This window comes from Rhynchophorus ferrugineus, unplaced genomic scaffold (genome assembly GCF_030347505.1).
Source record: "Rhynchophorus ferrugineus isolate W39M unplaced genomic scaffold, kcgeb_rfMv2 rfM2, whole genome shotgun sequence".
NCBI classification, from domain to species: Eukaryota; Metazoa; Arthropoda; class Insecta; order Coleoptera; family Curculionidae; genus Rhynchophorus; species Rhynchophorus ferrugineus.
In genome coordinates this window covers 562,326-587,242 of record NW_027472581.1, presented here as the reverse complement: position 1 = coordinate 587,242, position 24,917 = coordinate 562,326, and the positions used below count along the sequence as shown (strand labels likewise).

The following is a 24,917-nucleotide window of genomic DNA, read 5'->3' as shown; positions in this document are numbered from 1 at the left end:
AGAAATTTGGTGTGTCATGTCGACTTCTTCTTAAAACATTTCAAAACTTAAATGTACTATGTAGCGAGATGGGGGGAACTTTACGCAATTAATCTTCATTTTTAAAATACCCAGTATCGGAAGATGGAATTCCTCAACATTGATTCACGCGTTCTACGTAACATATGTATAGGTGATGTCTTATATTTGTTTAAAATAATACCGGAAAGAAAGCGTGGCCTCCATGAAAGTATATTTACGTTCGTTTTTGTTCGTACATTATTTGCTGAATGTGGGATTTCAATGAAAATGGGTTATTTTGTTATAACGGATTATTATGAGAATTGCGAGAATCATTTATCATTTATTATCATTATAAATAAATTATAATAATTAAGCTTTTCTTATAATTATTGTGATTCATTTCCTTTTTGTTTAATATTATAACTAAATATAGCAATAGTAGTGATGGTGAATAGTTAACAGAAGAAGATTAGTGAATAACTAATATTAGTGATAAATAGTGGCCAAAATTATATATATATATATATATATATATATATATAACTGTTTGAATTTATGAAATTGGTTCTATTATAAGTTGCCAGCTGAAGAAGTTTAACAAATTTTAGGCGAATGTGTTTAGCTTTCAGTTACCCAAATTGATAATCAGTGTATTCAGTTCGAAAAATAATATACGAAAATAAATAAAAACGACAATGACACATTTTCACATTTTGCTATAAATTATTATATTAGGTTCAGTGTTATAAAATACTCTAAAGTCTACATACTGCATGATAAAGATGCATATAGACATATACATGTTGTTTTTTTCAATTATATATTAATTACATATAGTGGGGTTCATAAATTTCCTGAAAGGAAGCATGGTTAACCAACCATGTCTTCATAGGACCATAATGTACACTTTTAACTATTATTTCATTCGGTATAGCCAGACTTTCAGTATTCGTTTATGTAAATATTATATAAAGAATATAAAATAGTTATATGCAATTGTAGTAAAAGTATGCCATTTCTTATTAACGAAAAAGGCATTACATTTTATGTTAGTACTGAAGCAATATTTCGTATATACAAAATAGCCTTTTGACGTCTCTCGGGTTCAGTTCAGTTTATGGGACACCTATTTTATTGGCTGGCAACATTTTTGTAGCAAAATCATTGACTGATTAACTGTTAATATTTCTGCGCCTTCTTCGCTTTTATTTTAAGTGTCTCTTATAATTTTCAACTTTACATTATTGTATCTAGCCCAAATGCTCTTCTAACAAAGTAACAATGGTGATAATTTCTCGCATGTGTATAGCTTCAGGAATAAAACTTGATATTTTCAGTGCAGCAAAAACTAATTTGAAGTACAAAGTGAAAAATGTCAGCAGTTGAACAGTTGTCATCCAGCGTATTGGATTGACCGTTGATAAAATATACGTGTAATTGTGAGTTGTTTAAAAGTAGGCATTAATGTTACTGTCAGAAATGGGGAGACATTTTAGACGAAGTTGTATTGTTACCTAATGATTTTATTAGGTTTCTGTTCTTTAGTAGTAGCACCTAATTACTTTCAATAGTAATTTCCTTCAAATAACATGGGAAAAATAAAACTTCCCACGAACGATGTTTTATTGGTTCCTAATTTGATACGTTTGGTGCTGAGAAAATGTGTTGTTTATGTTTTTATAAAAATAAGTATAATAGAAAGTAAACTTTAAGAATCTTTAACACCTGGTTTTTTAACACCAACAATTTCTTATATAAATTTCTTAAAATTAATTTTAATATATTGACATATAGTATATATATAATATTTTCAACATTGGGGGTAGTGGTTAAATAAGATTTATTTCATTACCATACAAGATATGATTCATGGAAAATAAGATGTGAATGCCAATGAATATGGTTATGGAATATTAATTAATTATGTTGCTAAAACGTTGTGAAAATTTAAATAATCTAGCTGTTTGAAAGTTATTAACATTAAAAATTATAGAATATTGCAAATATAATATTTTGCTGTAATAATAATTTTTGTAATTTTGTTTCTTGTAATTCGTTTAACATATCTAATTTTGGAGTATTTTAATAAATACTTTTTAGAAAAGAAAGGTACTAGGATAAATCATGGTATAAAAAAGTTTATGGTTTGGCGAAACTTCCATTTCCTATCTGCTATTCAATCTATTTTATATTCAAGCACTGTATCAGGTTCTTGTTCACTCCCAATTTATGAGTGGGAAGTAGAAAATGAAGATAGTATGGAAGAAGAAAAACTCGACAAGGTTCGATTGAATAGATCAAACCAGTTTTTTCAAATCAATCTAGTTTCAGAGGCGGTTATTAACTGAGATATTGATTCGCGATAAAAGTCAGAATGTCTCAGATTAAAGAAATAAAGTTGTCTACAGAATGATAATATTGCCTCTTACAAGAGAAAACCCAAAAGGCAACGATCTGTAGTGCCGCCAACGGGTACTTTGTAGATCCAACCACTTGGTAGGTCGTTCCTAAATCATTTAGAGGATAAATGAGTTTAAAAGACGAGCAGACAAATCGAACAATTTTTTTGTGATTATTGAAAAAAGATAAATTAAAATAAAAGAAATTCAAATATTAAGAAATCTATTATTTGAAATCGAAAAGATTCATGCTAATTTTATGCTAAATTATCGAAAAAAAAATATCAACATGCATAAAAAATAAGTTGATAAATGATTACGACATATAATTAAATATGATTATTAGTCGACTGTAATAAATTATCTTTTTCAATAATAACAAATGAAACACTTCCGAGAAAATATGTTGTTGTTGCTTTAAAAAGTGTTTAAAAAAACTATTAATTTTATTCGGAAAAACCATCCTAAAAATCAGTGAATTTTTCCAACATTCACTCTATTTACCAGATTGGTCTCTGTTTGACTTATCATCGAATTGAGAGGTAATGTCAGTCACTCAAGCTCATTTCAGCCATCTAAGCACTCTATTGTTTCAAGTAAATTGAATTTACGAAAGATGGTATTGAATATTTTAATTTTATGATAATAATGATAATTCTTATTTTTATCACGATGATTGTAACATTGTAAATTTTTATAAACAATTAAAATTCCTTTCGCCTGATTTCCTTCATTGGTCTTCTATGGTTCTATTCTCAGAAACTGCATTAAGGGCATAGTTTTACCGAAATAAATTAATTGTATTAAAGAAACATTATCCTATAGATGGCAAAATAATTTTAGAAAAATTGTTGTTGTTATATATTTACTTGGAACAGTTTTTAATAAGGGATAACCTCATTCTGACATTCTGACAACATAACAATATTCTGTAGGTAGAATAATATTATTTTCAAGTTTTTTTTAACTATTTACCTTCGTTACTTTAAAATCATGTCCCAGACAACGTCATAACTGGATTTAGTGAGTTTGCTGGGTACTCTGGATACATCAGAGTTCTCTCACATCTCATATTCCTCACCACAGTTTTGATAATTCTTGTTTTATATTGCCCATTTCCCAACTAATTTGGCTTTTGCAATTTGTTTAATCGTTCTTGATTCCACCAAATGCAATATTCTCTTTACTAGAGCATCAAAGGAGCTTATGTTATACGGTATCATATTATATTTAATATTATTGAACGGTTATAGTGTATACATTTCCTATCTATAACTAGAATATACATAAAACTCTATCCAGCTGTCGATCAATTAACTTTAAGCATTTGCATTTTAGTAGCTTTGTTGAGTTTAGTGAGTTTGCTGGGTACTCTGGATACATCAGAATTCACTCACTCCTCATATTCCTCACCACAGTTTTGATAATTCTTGATTTATATTGCTCATTTCCCAAGTGGGACGATTTGCCCTTTAATTGACTAATTTGGCTTTTGCAATTTGTTTAATCCTTCTTGATTCCACCAAATGCAATATTCTCTTTACTAGAGCATCAAAGGAGCTTATGTTATACGGTATCATATTATATTTAATATTATTGAACGGTTATAGTGTAGACATTTCTTATCTATAACTAGAATATACATAAAACTCTATCCAGCTGTCGATCAATTAACTTTAAGCATTTGCATTTTAGTAGCTTTGTTGAGTTTAGTGAGTTTGCTGGGTACTCTGGATACATCAGAATTCACTCACTCCTCATATTCCTCACCACAGTTTTGATAATTCTTGATTTATATTGCTCATTTCCCAAGTGGGACGATTTGCCCTTTAATTGACTAATTTGGCTTTTGCAATTTGTTTAATCCTTCTTGATTCCACCAAATGCGATATTCTCTTTACTAGAGCATCAAAGGAGCTTATGTTATACGGTATCATATTATATTTAATATTATTGAACGGTTATAGTGTAGACATTTCTTATCTATAACTAGAATATACATAAAACTCTATCCAGCTGTCGATCAATTAACTTTAAGCATTTGCATTTTAGTAGTTTTGTTGAGTTTAGTGAGTTTGCTGGGTACTCTGGATACATCAGAATTCACTCACTCCTCATATTCCTCACCACAGTTTTGATAATTCTTGATTTATATTGCTCATTTCCCAAGTGGGACGATTTGCCCTTTAATTGACTAATTTGGCTTTTGCAATTTGTTTAATCCTTCTTGATTCCACCAAATGCAATATTCTCTTTACTAGAGCATCAAAGGAGCTTATGTTATACGGTATCATATTATATTTAATATTATTGAACGGTTATAGTGTAGACATTTCTTATCTATAACTAGAATATACATAAAACTCTATCCAGCTGTCGATCAATTAACTTTAAGCATTTGCATTTTAGTAGCTTTGTTGAGTTTAGTGAGTTTGCTGGGTACTCTGGATACATCAGAATTCACTCACTCCTCATATTCCTCACCACAGTTTTGATAATTCTTGATTTATATTGCTCATTTCCCAAGTGGGACGATTTGCCCTTTAATTGACTAATTTGGCTTTTGCAATTTGTTTAATCCTTCTTGATTCCACTAAATGCAATATTCTCTTTACTAGAGCATCAAAGGAGCTTATGTTATACGGTATCATATTATATTTAATATTATTGAACGGTTATAGTGTATACATTTCTTATCTATAACTAGAATATACATAAAACTTTATCCAGCTGTCGATCAATTAACTTTAAGCATTTGACGTCTTGTTGAAAAATGTCTCTAGTGTGTTGTATTTGAAATGTGTTCGTTATCAATTGAATTAATTACATTTTCAATCAACTGATGCTTAGTTTTATACAGAAATCCTTTGGAGATCTTTGAGATAGTATGTTAAATATTAAGTAATTCAGTCTTCATTAGTTTTAGGCAGTATTGTAGTAACTGATATATAATAAAGGATCGATATTTAATTGTTATGTAAATATTGTTACATAAATATCCAACAAATTAGTTTAATAAAACTCCATTAGTAATAATGTCATTCTATTAGTTCCGCTATAACAATATTCAAATATAAGGAAATGCATTTTATTACGTTCATTTAAACATACTGTTATAGGAAAGTATAAATCATTACTATAAATGGATATTTTCATGATGGCCATCGTAAATGTTTTTTAGCTACCTATATATCATATGTAGTATGAAAACAATAGGCATAAATGTAAACAGAGTTTACTAAAATAATTTCTAATATATCAGTGGCCAGAATATGACAGCAAGATTAAAAATTTCAGGTTCGGGATATATATAAAATAGGTGAAACCATCTAAATAATTTTACTAGTTGCTCATCACATAATTTCGTTGATGGTAATATTCTTTAGAATGAATGTTATTTTTGAATTTGAATGCTAACAAACTATTAAAATGTGTTCATTATGCATACATTTTCTAACCGGAATTTTATTTAAATATACAGGTATTTAAAAGTATGCCACTATAAACATGTTTCATATTAAAACATGTTTAAAATATTGTGAATAATGCATATTTCTTAATAATTAAAATTTAATTATATAATTAAAATAATAGAGGCATAATAATTACACGGTGGAATTAAAGTTTGGATGTTATATATCGGTATACAAGTTAGTTTTGAGAATTTTTCTCTGTTTTAACTTTGTTCGTTGTTCGTTGCTTGTTTAACACTGTTCATCATTAGCAGTTTTTTTCTAGATTAAGTGTCATCAAGTTGAATAAGAGGCCCTTGCAAGGAGTTGGTATGCAGTGCTTAGCTCAACCGCATTAATTTTGAACTTTTGCTTTCGAGTTTTGGCATTGTATTTTCCTTTTACGACATATACACCACCGTTAAGCTTTTGAAACTTGCTTCTTGCTTTTGATAACCTGCTTCACTTAATCCAAAATTACTATTTGCTTCTAAAAACAATTGAAGCACATGCAATACAAATTTTTTTAAATTAAAGATGTAATTTAAAAATTTTCCACAAATAGAGCTCAAAACTGGAATGGAAGAAAAGGATAATTATAAAAAATCGTGTTTTTTTAATTAATTGAAATACATTTCATAAATTTTAAGAGATGATGGTATGCATTATTATGATTTTTATGTATTTGATGACTAATAACTGTTTGTAGTGAATTTTCTTTTCTTTGGGAGCTGTAATATGAAATGCGCGTTTAATGGTCTATTGTAATTTGCATCAATTTACTGAGCTCGCTTTTTTACACTTCAGAAGGTATATTTGCATAAACATTTTAAAAAATTGATACTAGAAGATAACATATGTTCCTTAAAATGGTCGATATTAGATTGAAGGTAAAGTAATTTCGGTTCCATATCTCCCGGAATACTGATTGAATAAAGCCATAGTACAAGGCGTTTTGAAGTACATAGAATATTTCAAACGTAAACGTTTTAGAAAAGTTTTGATATTAGAACTGAAATATTGAAGTGATAATGATATACTTTATCTTGTGACATCGCTAGGGAACTAAACTATTTCATATAAAACTGGATATCTAATTTAATTGATAGTCAACAACTAATGAGATTGAAGTTGGTCCAAAAGACCTACCAAAATTCAACATTACAAGAGGCGTTGAATTTGATGTATTCGCTACTTTCAAAAAAGGTTTGTAAAATGGTATATCGTTGATTATTGTTTGATATCAATAAATTTACTTTCGTAAAACATGAAAAAAGAAACCGATACGATATTTAAACGCAAAAAGCCGTGGATTTTTCTTCGGTACATGTCATAGTTAAGAATGTGGTATTTCTTATGTAAAATATCAATGAATGTGGTATTTCTTATGTAAAATATCAATGAATGTAACATATCAACTGTGTAAAAAAGACAAATCGTTAAATTTTAATATCTAATTTTAGGATCATTATTAGTCGTCAAACGGCTTTGTTAATTGTATGGTAAAGGATGTTTCGATATCTTCAATGCTACCAAACGTTTCTTTATATATTTTAAGTAAAGATGTATAAAAATAACATATTTAATGTCCTTTAATTTTTGAATTTATTTGATGTACAATACGACACAAGATTAATGGAATACCTCTGATAAAATGAAAAAATATAGATTTACAATTTTACATTCCAAAGTTTTGTAACAGTGTGGTAAATATTTCTAGAAATCATATCGCTATTTACTTAATGTTTTATAAATAAAAAAATGCCTTGTGCTTAGGAATCTTTAATCATTTAGGAGTAGACTATTTTGGATAATAACATGTGGTGTGACAAAGTGGTTGCAAGTATATTTATAAAATATTTTATTTATTTCATTTATTTATATAGAAAGAAAATTATTGTCATTGATATTGATGATAATCTAGTCCATATATTTTAAAAATGTATTTTGTTTATAAATAATAAAAAATTAGGCAATCTGTTACTTTGAAATATATTATGTTGATATTGCTGTAGTTGTAAAAAATACGTGTAAATGATATACGTGTCATTTTAGAAAATGGGTTATTATTTCTTTGTATTTAGTTTTAATTAAATGTTATTGATTTGGTTTTACGAATTATTTAATTATTGAGTGAACTGAATAATGTTAGACTTATTTTGTTGAAAAATGATGAATAATGATAAATATTTTCTTGAGCCTTTTTTCTCCTCCCTGACCCACTATTGGATTAATGGAAGATACTCGAGAGCCACATGAAACTAGGTCACGAAAGTAGCGCTGTTGTGGAATAATATGAGTTTTTTATGAAAGGGTAAATAACCAATATTTTGAGAAAATGCATATTTATAGTGAAAAAAAAAACCAAGGGTTATTGACTCGCAATTTCGGTCTCTAGAAAGAATCCATAATTTTTAAAAAATCTAGTGTTTTAGGCTTTGTCGAAATGTAGATATCCAAATAGAGCAAGAAGCTTCTGCATGATGTCCTTTGCTGCCACTACCTGGCCTTTAACTACCAGTTTCCATATATCTTTTTTATAACTACACATAGCCATAATTTTTATTTTAACAACCTTATAATTAAATCCATAGACAATATGAGATTTTGGCCTTGGAACTGATCATCTTTTGAAATGACCATTTAAACTTTTCTTGTCCACTTTTCACTAATTATGTATACACTTGCTGTACTTCTATAAAGACGATTCATAACACAGGTATTAGATTTTCACTGCGAGTTTTCACATATCCTCCCATTTCTCCTCATCTTGGAGCTCTCACAACCAGTATTAATCAACGATTAATCCACTCTTTGGAACTTCATCTATTAATGATAATTATCTAACTAGCTCAAAACTTCGCATTGGATTCATTTTTCCTGTTTTGATCCATATGAAATATTTCCAGGGCTTCGGTTATGAATATAGTATGCGATAGTGGTAATATGAATAATTTATCACATCGTATTATATTTATTTATTCTCTATGTAACACTAATATTTTTTTTTTATATTTTAACAAAAAGTGTATTTACATTTTTATCTTTTAAATTCTAAACTTGTATTTTAATTCATATTATATTATATCTTATTAAAATGTCTTATTATACTATTTTAATAATTATGTTTATATTTTATATTTATCATAAATAATGCATTTAATATGCTGTAATTTATTAAATAACACAATTTTATTGCAATGAATCAAATTACAAGTAAATAAATAATAAGTATATTATACTTTAATATAATTTATATAATTATGGTTACGCCATACATATTTTCGTACATATATTTATTATAAAGTGCAGTGTCACATAATAAAATATATGCATAATCCAAATATTACTTAATCAGCATTATGCAGTCTGATTGTTTACCATTTTTGGTATGTGGTATCATTTCACTTAATTTTAATTAATATCGCGAATTTTGTTTCATAAATTAGTGAAAATGACGATTTACCCAATATAATATCTGCAGAAATGTGTTCGGAAATAGAAAGTGTGTTAAATTAAATATAAACAAACCTCAGTCGTTACCTTTGAATAAAAGACAAATCCAATTAATGAACAACTAATTGAATAAATTGTTTGTTCTGTCCATGATTATGTATCGTCTGTAACGCGATTATTATTATCGCATATAAACAAACTCCGAACACGCCGTCTGTTTACAAACGAGAGTCGCAGGACGCAGCGCGTTCGCGTGATATATTCAAAGAACTGTCAGTGGAGTGGCGAAGTCGCGGTATGTCTAGTCAGCCTGTCAGTCAGCACGTTCTCCCTCTTTGCTTAAACTAGTTCTTTGGCTTAAGGTGTATAGACTGTGCGATTGACGCGCAGGTAAAAGTCTGCGTTGGCTTTGCGGAACTGGCTAGGATGTTTTGTTTTAAGCAGGTGGCTGCAGTTGGATCTCCGGTTACGTGAGCCTTCAATATTTTAGTTGATGGGATCGTTCCCCAGTTAATATTGTGTTTAATTCCATTGGGGTAGTTTTGAGCAGCTTCTTTTTATAATCAGCTTTAGGTAGATGATTCAAAATAGTTTTATGATCAATACGGAGATCTATACCATTATCGATACCGTTGACATGCTTACCTTGTTGGACCTTTTAAATAATTAATTAGCTTTTTGGTGATTGGAATAGGATGATTTTCGAAGGCAATACGGCGTTTTTTTCTTAACCGCAATAATATTGACAACTGTAGATATTTTAAAAGTCTAGTTCTGGAGAATCCCCGCATGTGCACAAAGGTTTGAGTTTGTAAAGTTGCCGCTTGTTGAAATTACACGTATATTTGAAGAATATAATATTAACAGAATAAATTATGCAGAATATACAAGTGTAATCTAAGATCAGAGAACCTAATATTTCTGTTGAGATAATAGTTAAATATTATATTTTTCGTCCCCTATAATATCAAAAATGTAATATGAAAAACATTTTATAAATATCCTTCATTTAAAAACAATAAAAAAAGAGAAAATAAAACAATAAGTCATTATTTATCAATATATAAACACTGTAATAACAAGCCAAAGTTATAGTTCTTGTAAATTATTCGTAGACTAACACAGTATAACAGATCAATTGGGAAGTCTCCGGCCTACCGTAGTAAAACAGACTGTTTTGGCAAAATGAGTTTTTTTTTATTGAACATAATTCCGTTTAAGGGTTATATATTAGATTATAGCGACCTTCCAACTATTCAATATCATTTTTGTAGTACGATTTGTCCTTTGCTTCAAAATAGGGCTCAGTTTCGGCGATCACCTCTTCATTCGACGAAAATTTCTTCCCATCGAGCATTATTTTGAGATCTGAGAACAGGAAATAGTCGCTGGGGTCCAGATCTGGAGAATACAGTGGATGAGGAAGACATTCGAAGCCCAATTCGTAATTCGAGCGTCCATTGCGTTCACCATCTTTGGTGTTCATTTCACCACTAAACTAAACTTAGCATACCAATCTTCGATGATTGATTTTGAAACTTCAAAAAGCAATATTTTATCAACACGCGAAATGACTTTTTTTCCATTTTATTCACTTTATCCATTTTTTCACAATAACAAGACTTGCTTCATTCAAAATGCTCAAAAATGTCAAATTTATACACGCATCTTTTGAGGGTTAGGGATAACTAAAAAACATATGGATTTAATTCTAGTAGTGCCATCTATTTTTCAGGCCGGGGACTTTTTAATTGACCTGTTAGTATATATATCCTGGAATTCAAACACTAATCTAAAATCTCACTTGAAACTCCAGTTCAAATTTAACTAAGTCTACTGTCTATTATTTTTAGCTCATATAGTATGTCTATAGTAAGTTATTTAATCTTGGAAAAAATGGAAAGGAGAAAAAGAAAAATGAACGTGTAAGGTAGCAAATATAATTCATTTATGAATATATAAAAACGCAAGCTTCCATTTATCATTAAAATTACTCAACAATATATCTTACACAGCACTAAAAATATCTTCTTTGTTTCCTCATGGAATCTTTTTAATATGCAAAAACAGTAAGGAAACCCCTTCAATACATTCAATTCAAATCGATATGACTTGAGCCTGTAGAATCTACACGTATAAATTCATGGCTATATTCTTTTAACATGTCATATTGTAATTCACTTATTATGATCAGCATGAAGTCTTCTTTATTTAAAATAGGGTAGGTACTCAGAAACTAAGATTGTGACTTAAATAAGACATACCCTGTATTTTTGCCATCATTTATCCATGCTTCAATAAGCGTAGCGTCACTTTTATATTTTGTACATGTGTAGTTAAATTGCTTGCTGAATATTATATAGATCCTTATGAGTCAATTAATCTAGCCTTTCCAAATGGTAACTGCTTAAATAAGCTCGTGTTTCAGCACCCCTTTTGAATTTTAACAGGTAGTTTAGCTGCAATAATATTTTTATTTGATTTTGATAACATTCGCCTCTGACTCTTTTATACATTTTTATGAATTTCTGAACGATTCCTCTCAATTTTAGAAGTAGTAATGTTATTTTTAAAATAGATACCCCCAACCGTAAAGACTTCAAGCGAGCCAAACTTTAATGTTTCTTGTTGAATTCAATGCTGTAGATTGATTATATGATTAACGAGTTGATATATACTCATACAAAGAACATCAAAACATTATGTACATGCTTTCGCAGTCACTCTCTTTCTCATGTCTCTTCATATTAAAAATTGTAGTAATAGCTTTTTGACAATATTCACAAATCGATGATTAATCCATTACTGCTTAACCTTACAAAAAAGAGCACCTACCAACGTCGGGGTAAAGTCCAAAACGACTATTGTAGTCATAGAGAAATAGAGATTAACTTCAGAGGAAATTTTGACGAAATGTTTCGCGACGTCCAACATGCAGATGTCGCTATCTTTAACATATTACTTGTTTTATGCTAAGACCCGCGACGGGATCTGATTGGTTCATTTCGTTCTACAGTTTGTTTATTTTCTACGCCTTTTTGGATGTGCCCTATTTTGTTAGCATATACAAGTCGATAGTTGAAATGCATTCTCGTTCCAGGAAGTGTTCTAGGAAATGCATCATCGTTTTCCGTTAAAAAAGTCTTTTCCGGCGATCTTTAAGAAATGAGTAGAAAACATTACAAATCCTAAACTGGTTGGGTTAAACATGAAACAGATTTATGATCGTTATCATGTTAGACATTTTTGTGATACATTTAAACTTTCCTTTAAGTACTTATGAACAATTTAGAGTAGAGTGCTCGTGGTATTGAGCCCAGAATATGTACAAATGGAAGTGGATCAAAATCAAAATGATATAGAAGGTAAATTGAAGGGGCCAGTCACGTTTCTATTCATAATTGTTACTATTAATATCTGAACTGTCTTACTTTATTTGTAGTGTCTATTTCCATCGTTCCAGGCCTACTATCAACGTGTTCAAAGCAAGTATCATCGACATTTGAACAAACTCCAGAAGGTAATGGTAAAGTTTGTATTCATTCAGCCCGTACATCCTTTCTGCTCATTCTTCCCGTTAATTACTTGACTGTATAACTTCAGTCCAGATGTTCCTAAAAGAGCAAACAAAGTTTTACGTTGTACAGTAGTGTACATCTCAGGTTATTTAGTAAAACTTTTGAAAAAAGAAATTAAGTGTGATATACAGTTATGAATAAATCAGTAGACCCACAAATTGAGACTGATCCTATAGAGGCAAGACAATATCTCGTGCCCCACACTCCAACAGAATTGTTTTGTTCTACTGTTAGTAGGTCTTTGAGCTATGTCTTATTTTATTCAGTAATTTTGCCACGTCGATAATATTACAACATTTTTGTCAAATGTTAAAAAAAGTAAATTTAAAACCCTTCAATTGATAATGATCTTTTTTGGATAAAATATTAAAAGTTTTAACAAAGTGTGCTATATATTTTTGAGTATAACAGGTGAACAGAATAATAAGAGCGAAAGACTCAAAGTTTGCGTTCAGTATAAGAGAACAAAAAGGCAGAATATTTATATTTTATAGATGTATTTATTTTTATATTATATTTATATTTATTGTTATAGATTATATTTATATTTATTTATTTTTAAATATTACATTTATATTTAATTGAATTTTAATTACCACATTTATTTCAGAAAAAAATAGATTTTTATTTAAATTTCATCGGTCAACTAAACATGACGTCAATGCTGTCACGTGCCAAACATTACTAATGAGTCAATTAATAATGACAGGTACCTATATTAGAGATTTAAATTGATTAAACAAATTATTTTAATGGCCCATTATGGCTCCCTCTGGATATTGGGCAAAGCAAAACTTTGCGTCAGACTCCCCTATTCAGTTGCATCTCTTTTACTCTATGGTTGTAGTATACTGAATATGTGATCTTCTTAATATCCCTGTAGTACCTGTGTAACTTTTCGTTCTAAAATCCATTTCAGTTCTTATATTATCAAACTATCTTTATCTAGTCATCGCATTTGTTAATATAGGACAATGTGATATTTCTAATATATAGCATAATTCTTTACATCAATTATATATTATGATTAAATTTTGTGTATATTTATATTTTAGATTTTTATTGTGTTAGTAATCCATAAATATTTGCGAGAAAAAAATCTTCGACCGCCACGACCCTTTAGGCCACCACCAATTCACCCTGTAACAGTACCACTTCCACAGCGCTACCGTACTTCCTTCACCTTAACCTAATATCCTGTCAATTCTCCCATCGACCACATGTATCAACCGTAAGTTAGAATAAACAACTTTGATTCAACCAGTGTTTTTAGTTCCCGTGCAAATTCCTTCCAAAAATAGTAGTGAGTGTTCTGACAAATAATCGCAGCGGCAGCTACACATTTCGATCGACCGACCGACCCGACGAACATTCCTACATGTTTAAATGTTGTGGCGCCATCTGCTGGATGCATTGGAAACGATTTCATTGGATTTCATTTCACAAACAGGGAACTTTATCGAATGAGAGGTGGTAGAAATTTTAAGAGAAATATTTTTAGTTTATAAATAGGCCACTAGACTAGAAAATAAACAACGTATAACAGTAATGCATTATTTTATTTCAATTTGATTACCAATGATGACTGTCAATCGACGTCGTATTATTTAGAGGTAATAATACTTTCAATAAAATCAGCGTAAACGGCAACTTTGACATATATTGTTGCTAATTCACCACACATTAGCGTTGATATCGATGCTATACCTATTTGTAGCCCATCTACAACGAAAGGATCACCTAGATCACCCTAAAACATGCAATAATTTAGAATTTTAAAATGGTAGACACTTAAATAATAAGTAATAATAGTTCAGTACTTTCGTATTCGTAAAACTGAATTAGCTCTGTTTTTTAACAACTTTAATTGACCCTTAAGAGTTTAGGGTTTCTAACATTCTTATGGCTTGAGAGTACACGAAGAAAAGACAAAAGTACTATAACCCTATTATATATTCAAACTTACTATTATTACTTACTTACTATTTCTGATTCATTGTAAAGTGCTCTTTGCTTCAAATGTTTTTAATAAAACTGTATAATATTTCGTTGACTTTTTGAATAAGTAGTAGTACATTCAGAATTACAACAAATAAATAAATACCGTCATTCTGTTGTATTAATCTGCTTATAAGGCATGAAGAAAATACTAAAGCATTGACAATTGACTGACCGCCTATTATTGCAAATTTTAATGGCATGCAGTTAAAACAAATGTAGAAAGTAATACGTCGGATTGTCCACGCTTCAGAAGCTCTTGCTTCTCTAAGAAGAACTCTCTGGTGGAACGTCTTGTGGTCTTGAGTTTTGACCTTTTGACATGGACAAACATCATAGAAAGTGGTCTCAAATATGGTCTCCTATTTTGTTCGAAACTAGAATATCGGCGGTCGACTGCCAAGAGAGGGGAGATTTAGCGAATAATGTTCGAATCCCTGCGGTACCAATAATTTTGTATTGATTGAGCACTAGACACTCTTCCAGGAGTCGTCTATGGATTGATGATAATGTTGATGTCTATGTTATAGTAGAGCGAAGAGAGTTCACCATTAATATAATAAATGAGTACTTTTTTAAGTAGACCCATAACTACAATATATCATCATCATCATCATTATCATTATAATAGATTATCAAGACTTGGTAGGATAATACTTTAAATATACTTGTGAGCTGAATATGAAAAGGCTAAAATCTGGAATATTTGAATGCCCTGAAGTTCAGACATTTACGAAATATACAAACTTAATAGAAACTATCACAATTTCTGAAAGTGAAGCTTAGATTTTTAGTAGACTTCAATACTTTAAGAGCAAATATGGACATAACGTTATAGTTTCTCTACGGCCACCTCGATTGATTTTCTAATAATCTGAAAAATTCTAAGAGTTCAAAATTTATCATTTTTAGAGTATTAATTTAATAAATAGGTTTATATATATGGTGGCACTAAAATATTTCTATCCAATATGATTCCTTTTTGTGCTCAAATTCGACTATAGAGAGACGAATTTATATTATTAGTTGCACGGGTTCCTGAACTAAATTTATTTCTGTTTTGAGGGGATTATTAATTTTCATTTTCTCACCGCGAGGCACTTAATCATATGAATTAATGTTAAAATATGGAAACAACTTAATTGATGACATAGTTTTGGGGAAAATTATGACATTAATTAATAATGTCGTTAATTATTATGGAACGATATAATTTAAAGAATTTATTGTCGACCGTGCTTATATTCGATATCATTTAGGTATAAATTCGCCATAATAACTGGTGTGAGGATTTATGGCCTATTTATAATCTAGTTTTTAAAAAAGTTTTTTTTCTTTACTCGTCGTACATAATTTAGTATGAATTGTAAGCGTTACGACTAATTTATTATCCCTAAAATAAACATAAAAATCTCAATATAGACAGGGTGAAATAAAGAAAAACTCAAGCTAAGTCGTGAAGAGTATATAACAACTAATTTTTTCAAGATATATTTTTGTTGTATATTTTAGAAACTGGTTTTGGTTGCATAAATACCACAATCTGATTCGACAAAAAATTCTTGCAATTTTCATTAAGCTGAAATCATTTGAATGGAAATGATAACAAGAATTGACTAGTTTAATTTTCAAAATATGTGTTGTAATTTTTAAGATATGTAGTGTTAATGGAAATCCACCATTATATTTTTAAAATACAAATTTTACTATATAATTTAAAAACTAAGAATTGTATAAAAAATATTGTAGTCTTAAGTACTTTATCACTTGAACAAAAATAATAAAAAAATTAAACAAGGTAAAAATCCCAATTTTTCACGACTCATATTTTAGAATTTGTAATTTTTAAGATATGTGACTCTTTGTATACCTTCAAAATTAAATGTACAATTATTATGTTAAGTAATAAAGTCATAAAATTATTATAGAACGATATAATGTAAATAATTCCATGTTATCACCTTTTATAACTATTTATAGAATTATTGACGAATTTATAATTTAAAGTAAAATTTAACAAACATTTTAAAAAAATACAAAATAAAAAACAAAGACCTAGGCGATTATAAGAAAAGTAGTTTAGCTTGATCAAATAAGATGTTTCTAAGCCTCTATACGAAGATTTTACATTGTCAAGACATGTTTGAAAATGTTTAATATATCATCTGAGTTTATTTTATGTAGTTACAATACTTTACTTTTAATTACAAATGTGATTTTCTGAATTGTTTATAATGAAAACCATGTGAAAATATTTTGCCATAATGTCTATAATCTACGCATCAAGAGTAAAACATCTGTAAAAGCAAGTTAATACAACTTCTAACAGAATGATCTGAATGACTACAAAAGTTCGTAGAGAAAATATAATTGTTATTCTGGATGTAATACTATCTATTCAAATAGCCAACGAAATATTATACAGTTTTATGAAAAACATTTGAAGCAAAAATATACAATTTACAATGCGTGTTAAATATAGTTGATTATATATAAATAGGATTACAGTATTTGTGCAAAATTCCAACAAATATTGGTAATATTGACTAATTGAGATTAAATATATTATTATTGCGAAATAGAACAGGAACAAAATGAGAACAAATAATCTTACCACACAAACATCTTTGTGACTAACTCCAGCACAAAATATTGTTTCATCGTCATATCTGATTGGGTATGTATCACGACAAGCTGATAACAATATGACCGGTTGTTGGGTGAACTGAAATATAAATATAATCAACGTTAATGTTGTTTTGAATGATATGTCGCCTATAGCCCGACGTACTCTCAGTTGTTCAGATGGTTGGTACGGTCGGACCCATCCAGAATGATCGCGGTCTATTATGCCCCAGCCCGGAATGGTACCGATTTGGTCTAGGTTGACGTCAGTGTTTGTAGAAATCTCGATGATTGAGACATTCTCGTTTAAGACCTATTAATAAAAAAACACAAACTGTGAATTAGGACTGTAGGAAAATAATTTAATATCTAAAACGTCATTTTTTTAAATAACTTTTATTTAGCAAGGAACTCGACATTATAAGAAACAATGTTTTGTTAACGTTGCAAAAATAATGAAATTGTAATAAAAATCTTAATCCTTAAAAGCAAAAAAAAAATTAAATGTGAATCATTAAATAATTTACAGAGGCAAATATGCAGAATGTGGCAGGACCTTCTTATTAACGCTTTCATTTTTTGTTATGACAAATGACAGGTGCCCATATATTATTTACAGGGAGTATTTTGGTCTAGAACTGTGAAAAATTCTTTTGTGCGCATTTTTGCTTTAATTCTTAAGATTATGCCTTTATGAGGTGTTTTATACAACAAAGTTTCTGGATTAAAAGTAGCTAAAAACAATCTTGAAAATTTGGTCATTATATCCTTAGCCAAAAGACGCATTTTGACAGTCATTATGAACAGATATTAGTAGAACGGGGCAAGGTCATGGTTATATGGCAGGGGTCGATCAAAATTTAGTAGTCAGTCAGTTTAGTCGAGTCAGTAAAGCTGTTTATGATCTAACGTTGTCATAAATCTCTGATAATGGATTAACAAAGCTTCAAGCGTAACTTTTGCCTGTTTAAAAAAATGATGTTACCTTTTTATTCATAGTGTTACATGGATTATTACCGTTGAATCACGCTATATATGAACTAATCGAAAAAATATTACTAGAGATATGTGACTTCAAATACTAGGAGAATTAAAAATTACTTTTGTGTATAGTAGAGCAAAGGGGTTAGTTTAGCGGAAAAGTTAATTATGTTCTTTTATAGGTTTGAAAGTAAAATTCAAAATAATCCGAAACAAATGAGAAGTAATATCTCTAAAACTAATACGAAAACGTTGAAAAATGCTGTTCACATAAAATGTATAACATAATACAAATATTATATTCAAAGTAGTTAATTTACAAGAAAGTATGGAAATAATATTGGATGCAGTAATAGTGAAGGGGTCAGTGCAAAAGAAAGTTAAAAATTCCAGGTATGATTTCCGAGATTATCTCCAAAACATCAAACAAAATCTGATTTTATATTGCTACAAAGAGATATAGTGAAGATATCATTTTCATTCCTAGAAGTGTGCATACATTGGACATCACTGTAGGTATCTATAAACAAAAAATATCAATGAAATACTCATTATTTGAGATTACATGACCTGGAACCAAGGAATTTATTTTAATACAACAGCTTGTACAGTTAAAGCAAAGTGAAAAAAGCCTTTCGAGGAACTAGCAGACCTATTTCAAGTAATAGGAATCGACAATTGATTTATTTTAAAAATGTTTGTTCATCTCAAAAAAGTTATTAAAATAGTCGAGAGACATTTAGTATGGTATTTTATAATGTTATAGCTTTATCCGCCCCTTTATAGATTAGAAATTGATTTTTTGGTTTCGAATAATAGAATAATAAGCACCTTTCAATTTTATGTCAAAGACGCCAGAAAATACATTATACAGAAACATTTTGTGTTCGTTACTTGTTGACTTACCAAAGCGGATTCTAGTTCCAGAATAGCTATGTTGTTTGAGTAATCGATCTCAGCATATTCCGGATGTATATGGACTGTTTTCAATTTCGTTAATTGGCCGCCTTCAGCATAAAACGACGAACCCGCCCGTACACTTAATTTCTTCGTTAATGTTGATGCGCTGGAAATTATTTAGAATTAGTTGTATCAATATTGTTTCGCCTGATTGTAATTATACTCAGGTTCTCCCAAACAAGCGACGGTGGTTAAAATAAACCGGGGGTCAATAATGCTGCCTCCACAAATATGTTTGCCATCTTCGATGATCGAAACCGAGTAGGGATATTCGTAAATTTCCGCTAAATCTCCGTCCAAAATTCTTAATGGCGTCGATCCTGAAGATTTAAAACGTATTTAAATTTTTTGTAAAATCTTAAAATGCTATTTGATTTAAGATGCCGCGTGGAATTATTAAAAACCTGGACTAAGTACAAAATGCTTGCACTTCTTTTTTATCTTCTTCATGTTCTCTTTGGTTTTCCCTTTATTTTTTTTTAATATGTTTATTTTGAAACTAATATTGTCAAGATATATTTACTTAAAAATATTTAAGAGTAATCCAGTTAGATCTTTTAAAATTAATTGCATTAGATATTCTTAGTACAATCTTAATTTACAAATTAATGTATTACTACTGTTCTGTTATAGTTGCATTAATACACAAGCAAGACGAGTAGTGGATTAATACATCAGTATGTATTTCTCTCAAATTAAAATAAAACTAAACTATTTAAGTTAAAGTTAAGAATACACTTATACTGTAAATAAGTTCGGGTGGTTTGGTTCGTTTCAATCCTGATGTCCAGTAGCCGTACTGCTTCCACGTTGCTGGGATTTAGCAACCTTATTTTATGTTTTAAGGCGAAATCTTGGATCACTTCGTGTATCCATTTGATTTCGAGGTCATCGTGCAGCTTCTCGTTGGTAACGTAAGCGATAAGCATTGGTAATCAATCGTAAAACTTTGTTTTAGGTGCGTTGACTAGTTGGCTTGGTCACTTAGTTTATCAAGTCACCAAGCCAACTCTCACCAACAACAATCTCTTTGATTTTAGGTCAAGTTAAGAGTATCTTCCAACTAACCGGTACATTTGTTTGACTTTGAGTCTAATCTTCTCTGTTTTTTGTATGACATTTCCAAAATTGAATTACTGACGAGATATATGCTGAGGTATTTAGCTGATTCTGCTTCAAGAATCAGGCATCCGTCAAGTGATATAATTAAATTTTTGTCATTTTGCCGTAACGCAAAATTAACATGGAGAGATTTGGAGCTATTAAGCTGTATATTCCAGTCACTAGTCTATTAGAAGATCTTCTTGACCGTTACTTGTACTTTTTTTGTAGCCTTAGATAGAGATACATCTTTTGCCATGATAACTGCGTCGTCGGCAAATGTTTCTTTTATTATTGGGATATTAGCAGTAGAGAGCAGATATAGCAGTGGTCTCAAGACACCATCCTGTGGAGCTTTACTGTTGAGAATACCCCTTCATGCGAGACTTAATTATCGTATGAAACTGTCGAAAAGTTAACTATTGTTGAAGTAGAACACTAGTTTTAAAAATAAAAAATATTGGACTTTTATCAAAGCCCTTAAAATTTTAACAATTTTTATTTTAAAGTATGAAACAACTATGTTTTTTTGCTAAATGTTTACAGAAAATTTAAATAAACTTCAGTTAAAGATATGAAGGAAAAAATCTTGGAGTCATAAAAGAGTAATATTTTAATAATAACATTTTAAAGAAATATTTAGCGAACAGTAAGTTTTTAGAGACAGTATGAAGTGCTTGGTGAAGTTCTCGATAGTTGTTTTGTTCGTCTGCTTGAATGAATGAATAATTTAAAAGGCTTATGAAGTGTATTGCAGGTTCCAAAGTAGCATTGTAGATTCTCTGCAATGGATCAGTCTCCGTTCAGGTCCTTTTTTACACCTATCTATTACATTTACACCTATATCCTATTTTTCTTATTTTTATTCTCTTCTAGTCTCATTTTCAACAAATCATTATGAAGTTTTATAACCATTTCAGGATTAAATTTAATACATTAAATTAGATTTCACAGATCAAGCTGCATTTTAAAGCTAAAGAGGTAAATCAGTGAAGTCAGTTCTGAGGTAAGAATGTTATAGAATTGTTTTTGAATGTAAATTCAAATTTGTTTGTGGATTACCGCCAAACTGATAAATCTGTAAACTTAGATTATAACTTTATACTTCTGGAACATTCGTTTATAAATTTTCTGGAAAACAGTTTGAATGCAATAGAAAGGAATTATGTTCTTTCAAGAAGAACACACGTGCTGACACATTTGAATTTCAGTGAATTCTGTATTCTGCTTCTTCATACACACCGAAAAATCGTTTGTGAAAAAGTATTACCGTTAAACGAAGATTAAACAGATATAACCTTTTTTTATTTACGTTATCATTACTATTTATAATTAGAGCGGTTCTTTTTATATGCACACTAGGTGCATCAGAATGTATATAAAATGTAACTACATAATAAATTTAATATAAATTGGGTTGCAAACTATCTAAATGGAAGTTTCGGGCATAGTGCGGAAACATCTGAGGGAAATAGACTGTTTGGATTGGAATTCCAGACGACGCAACGATAACGAACACGTTTTGGTAGCTTGAACGTTATAAAGGAAATGGAAACAGCAGGTGAGAAGTGGTCCGATTGCAAGAGAAATTAATTTGCATTATAATTTTAATTAAAGCTCTTTTATAGATGTACTATTTTCACTTTATTTAAATTCATTAATTATAGATTGTACCATACTGTGAGTTAACTCTGGCGGTCTTGTAATTGACGACGTACCCCATGCTATATCACATCGAACAATGTTTTGTTTTATGTTATTTTGTTAAAGAGAGGGTAATATAATGAGTCGTTAAATACATTTTGTCGAGTATGGTGATATTTCGTTTGTTATATTTATATGTTTTTTTTATATATTTTGACCATATCTCAGGCAATTTATGGATGTCACTCCAAAAGAATGTTTTCTCCTTTGAGCTAAGCTACTCATCGATGTATTTTTTAACTTATTCGAAATTGACGAAGTGCTACTCTGTAAGTACCTTCCCCATCGATACAAAATGGTGATGAGCCACATGAAGCCAAGTCTGGAGAGTACGATGGGTGCGATTAAACTACTCATCCAAGTGATTTCAAAACGTGTTTAACTAATTTCGCTATATGAAACGTTGTTGTGCTGCAAAATCGCATTATCATGTCTTTGAGCATATTACAATATATGAGGGAGCGATCAATGTTCAATATTCAAATTGATTATTTATTGTCGGTAGCAATCAGTATTAACTTTTCCTTTAATGTTTCTTGGCCATTTAAATGTTTTTGGTCCTCCAGGATTTGTTTTAAATCCTGACATCACTTCTTCTGAATTATCAAAACCACGTTTTACATAATCTTGTGGATGCAGCAGTTCGCCGTCTGAAGTTTCTACCAGCAAACGATACTTTTCGTTGGCTTTTTTTCTTTAATTATTATTTATTGTAATTAAATAAGAACAGTGCCACACACAACTGATGTGCACATTTTCAGGCATGAAATTCAACATTCTCAAAATAACTATAAATATATGATGCTATTATTTTACGGTAACGTAAATTTTTACGGTAATTTTCGTAGAAATAATGGCATATGTATCAAATCATAATATTGTATACTTGTGCCTAGTGAAATATATTACATAAACCGAAAACTAATTACCGACACATTTCGTAATTATAGGTCCGAGGTTTGCTTAGAATATAACGATTCTAAAATTTTAAGGGGTGTGTTTGTTCGAGGAGGATATTTTATTATTATATCGCCATGCATAACTGGAACGTTTCTACACATTTTAATCTAAAGAATGAGTTTAAAAGGAAGTTGATACAAGGACTTTTCCAATAAGAAATAGAATTAGAAGATTACTGCAATCAGTTTATTAACTCAAATAAATATTGCTGGAAGTCCTGAAGTTCCATCGATAAAAACATGCTCAGGCTGCTCAACAAAACATTTTTAATGCCGGCTTGGTTAGCGCAGTGGTAAAGGCGACAAAACGTCCACCTAGTGTTGCGATAGTCGCGGGTTCGAGTCCTGCTGAGGCATGGCCATAAAATGATGTTTGTGATTGTCCTAGGTAAGAGTGCAAAATCGGACAAGGAAAATGATCCCAGTCACACTAGTAACCAGGCTGGGTAAGATCAGTCAGTAGGCTTAATGCCGAGGACCGTACTTCAGAGCCCACGTTAAACAGTAGGTCCAGTCCAGATAAACCCTCATTAGTAAAAGGAGACTTTAAAATATATAAAAAAAAGTTTTAATATAAAGTTTTAGCATTGATTTTTGTCTTGATTTATTCTGGCTATTTTCGTAAATGATCGAGAAAATGTGTTAGCACAGTTATTAATACTTTGGAATGTTTCATTATATGTTAATACACGAGTTAAAGTATTAATTATATAAATTATAGATATATTTTGGATATGTAAGGCATCAAAGAATCTCAGCTATCGTATACATTTGAAAAATAATCTACTTTTAACCAATTGTTTTCCATAAATAAAACTGTCAGTTGTTGCAACAGTGAATCAACGAATAAATAATACCTAACCAATCAACTAGCTCAAGTCTATATAATAATTTATAACTATGAAGTCTGTATAGTTATTGTTATTATACTATATACTAATTAATTAAGGTATATATTTACCTGCATAGATGTATAGTGTTGAAATTATAAACAATCTGCTTAAGTATGTATTCATTGTTTACTTGTCTGATTGACTACTAACAAACTAATTAAATTATCGGTATTTATATTAGTCCGAGATTCAGAGATTAGATAGTGGTTGTTTACTCTTAAATGAAGCACATATATATTTTTAATCGTTCGTTTTTGTTCGCTAATTATTTTATATATAACTAGCGACCCGCCCCGGCTTCGCACGGGTGCAATGCTGATACTAAATTAAATACACTACAGAAAAAATATGAACGTTGTATATAAAAACATAGCGGCCCGCTCCGACTTTGCACGGGCATAAAATATATATGCCTATGTCACTCAATGAAAACATGATTAAAATCGATCCAGTATTTTTGGTTCATTCATTACTGCCCTTGGCCTGCACGCATTAAATTTGGAGTAAAACAATTCCTCTTCCCCTATACTTACTATGAAGATTTCCTGCTATCTTTGGAATATCTAAATTCATACAATTTTTATTACATTACACATTTTTAAACGCAAATTTTAAATTTGTAATATCTCCGAAAATATTTGTTTAATTTACATGCTGTAAGGAACCATATTGATCTATATTAATTGCACACTGTATTTAAGGTACTTAATTCGATAAGGATTAATGCTGTATTGCTTAAAATAGCTTCGTAAATAAGCCATTTTCTCACGTAAAAAGTAAACAATAAAAATGGTTAATGTGGGTTATC

The 24,917-nt window shown here is 30.0% G+C and overlaps 2 protein-coding genes across 3 annotated transcripts in view; both read right to left on the bottom strand.

Moving 5' to 3' along the window:
• Positions 1-9,659, bottom strand: part of LOC143190892 (diacylglycerol lipase-beta) — a 66,587-nt gene extending 56,928 nt beyond the window's left edge. Inside the window, exon 1 of one of the 2 annotated variants that reach the window (XM_076395468.1) lies at positions 9,398-9,659. The gene's annotated coding sequence lies outside the window, so the exon portion shown is untranslated. Of the gene's footprint in view, positions 1-9,385 lie in introns of both variants that reach the window. The other variant, XM_076395470.1, reaches the window with a different exon arrangement.
• Positions 9,660-14,430: 4,771 nt separating this feature from the next.
• Positions 14,431-24,309, bottom strand: LOC143190907 (trypsin delta). The gene is made up of 6 exons (XM_076395513.1): positions 24,178-24,309; positions 19,616-19,772; positions 19,399-19,558; positions 17,678-17,824; positions 17,501-17,611; positions 14,431-14,638 (listed from the first exon to the last, which is right to left on the bottom strand). The coding sequence occupies exons 1-6, from the start codon at positions 24,230-24,232 to the stop codon at positions 14,492-14,494; spliced, it is 777 nt and encodes a 258-aa protein (XP_076251628.1). The 5' UTR covers positions 24,233-24,309; the 3' UTR covers positions 14,431-14,491.
• Positions 24,310-24,917: the final 608 nt, after the last annotated feature.

Coding starts and splice junctions, on each gene's coding strand:
- LOC143190907 (XM_076395513.1), bottom strand. CDS start 24,232: ATGAATACATACTTAAGCAGATTGTTTATAATTTCAACACTATACATC. Junction 19,773..24,177: donor AACACTATACATCTATGCAG/GTAAATATATAC, acceptor TTAAATCTTCAG/GATCGACGCCATTAAGAATT. Junction 17,825..19,398: donor TGGAACTAGAATCCGCTTTG/GTAAGTCAACAA, acceptor TTTTATTAATAG/GTCTTAAACGAGAATGTCTC.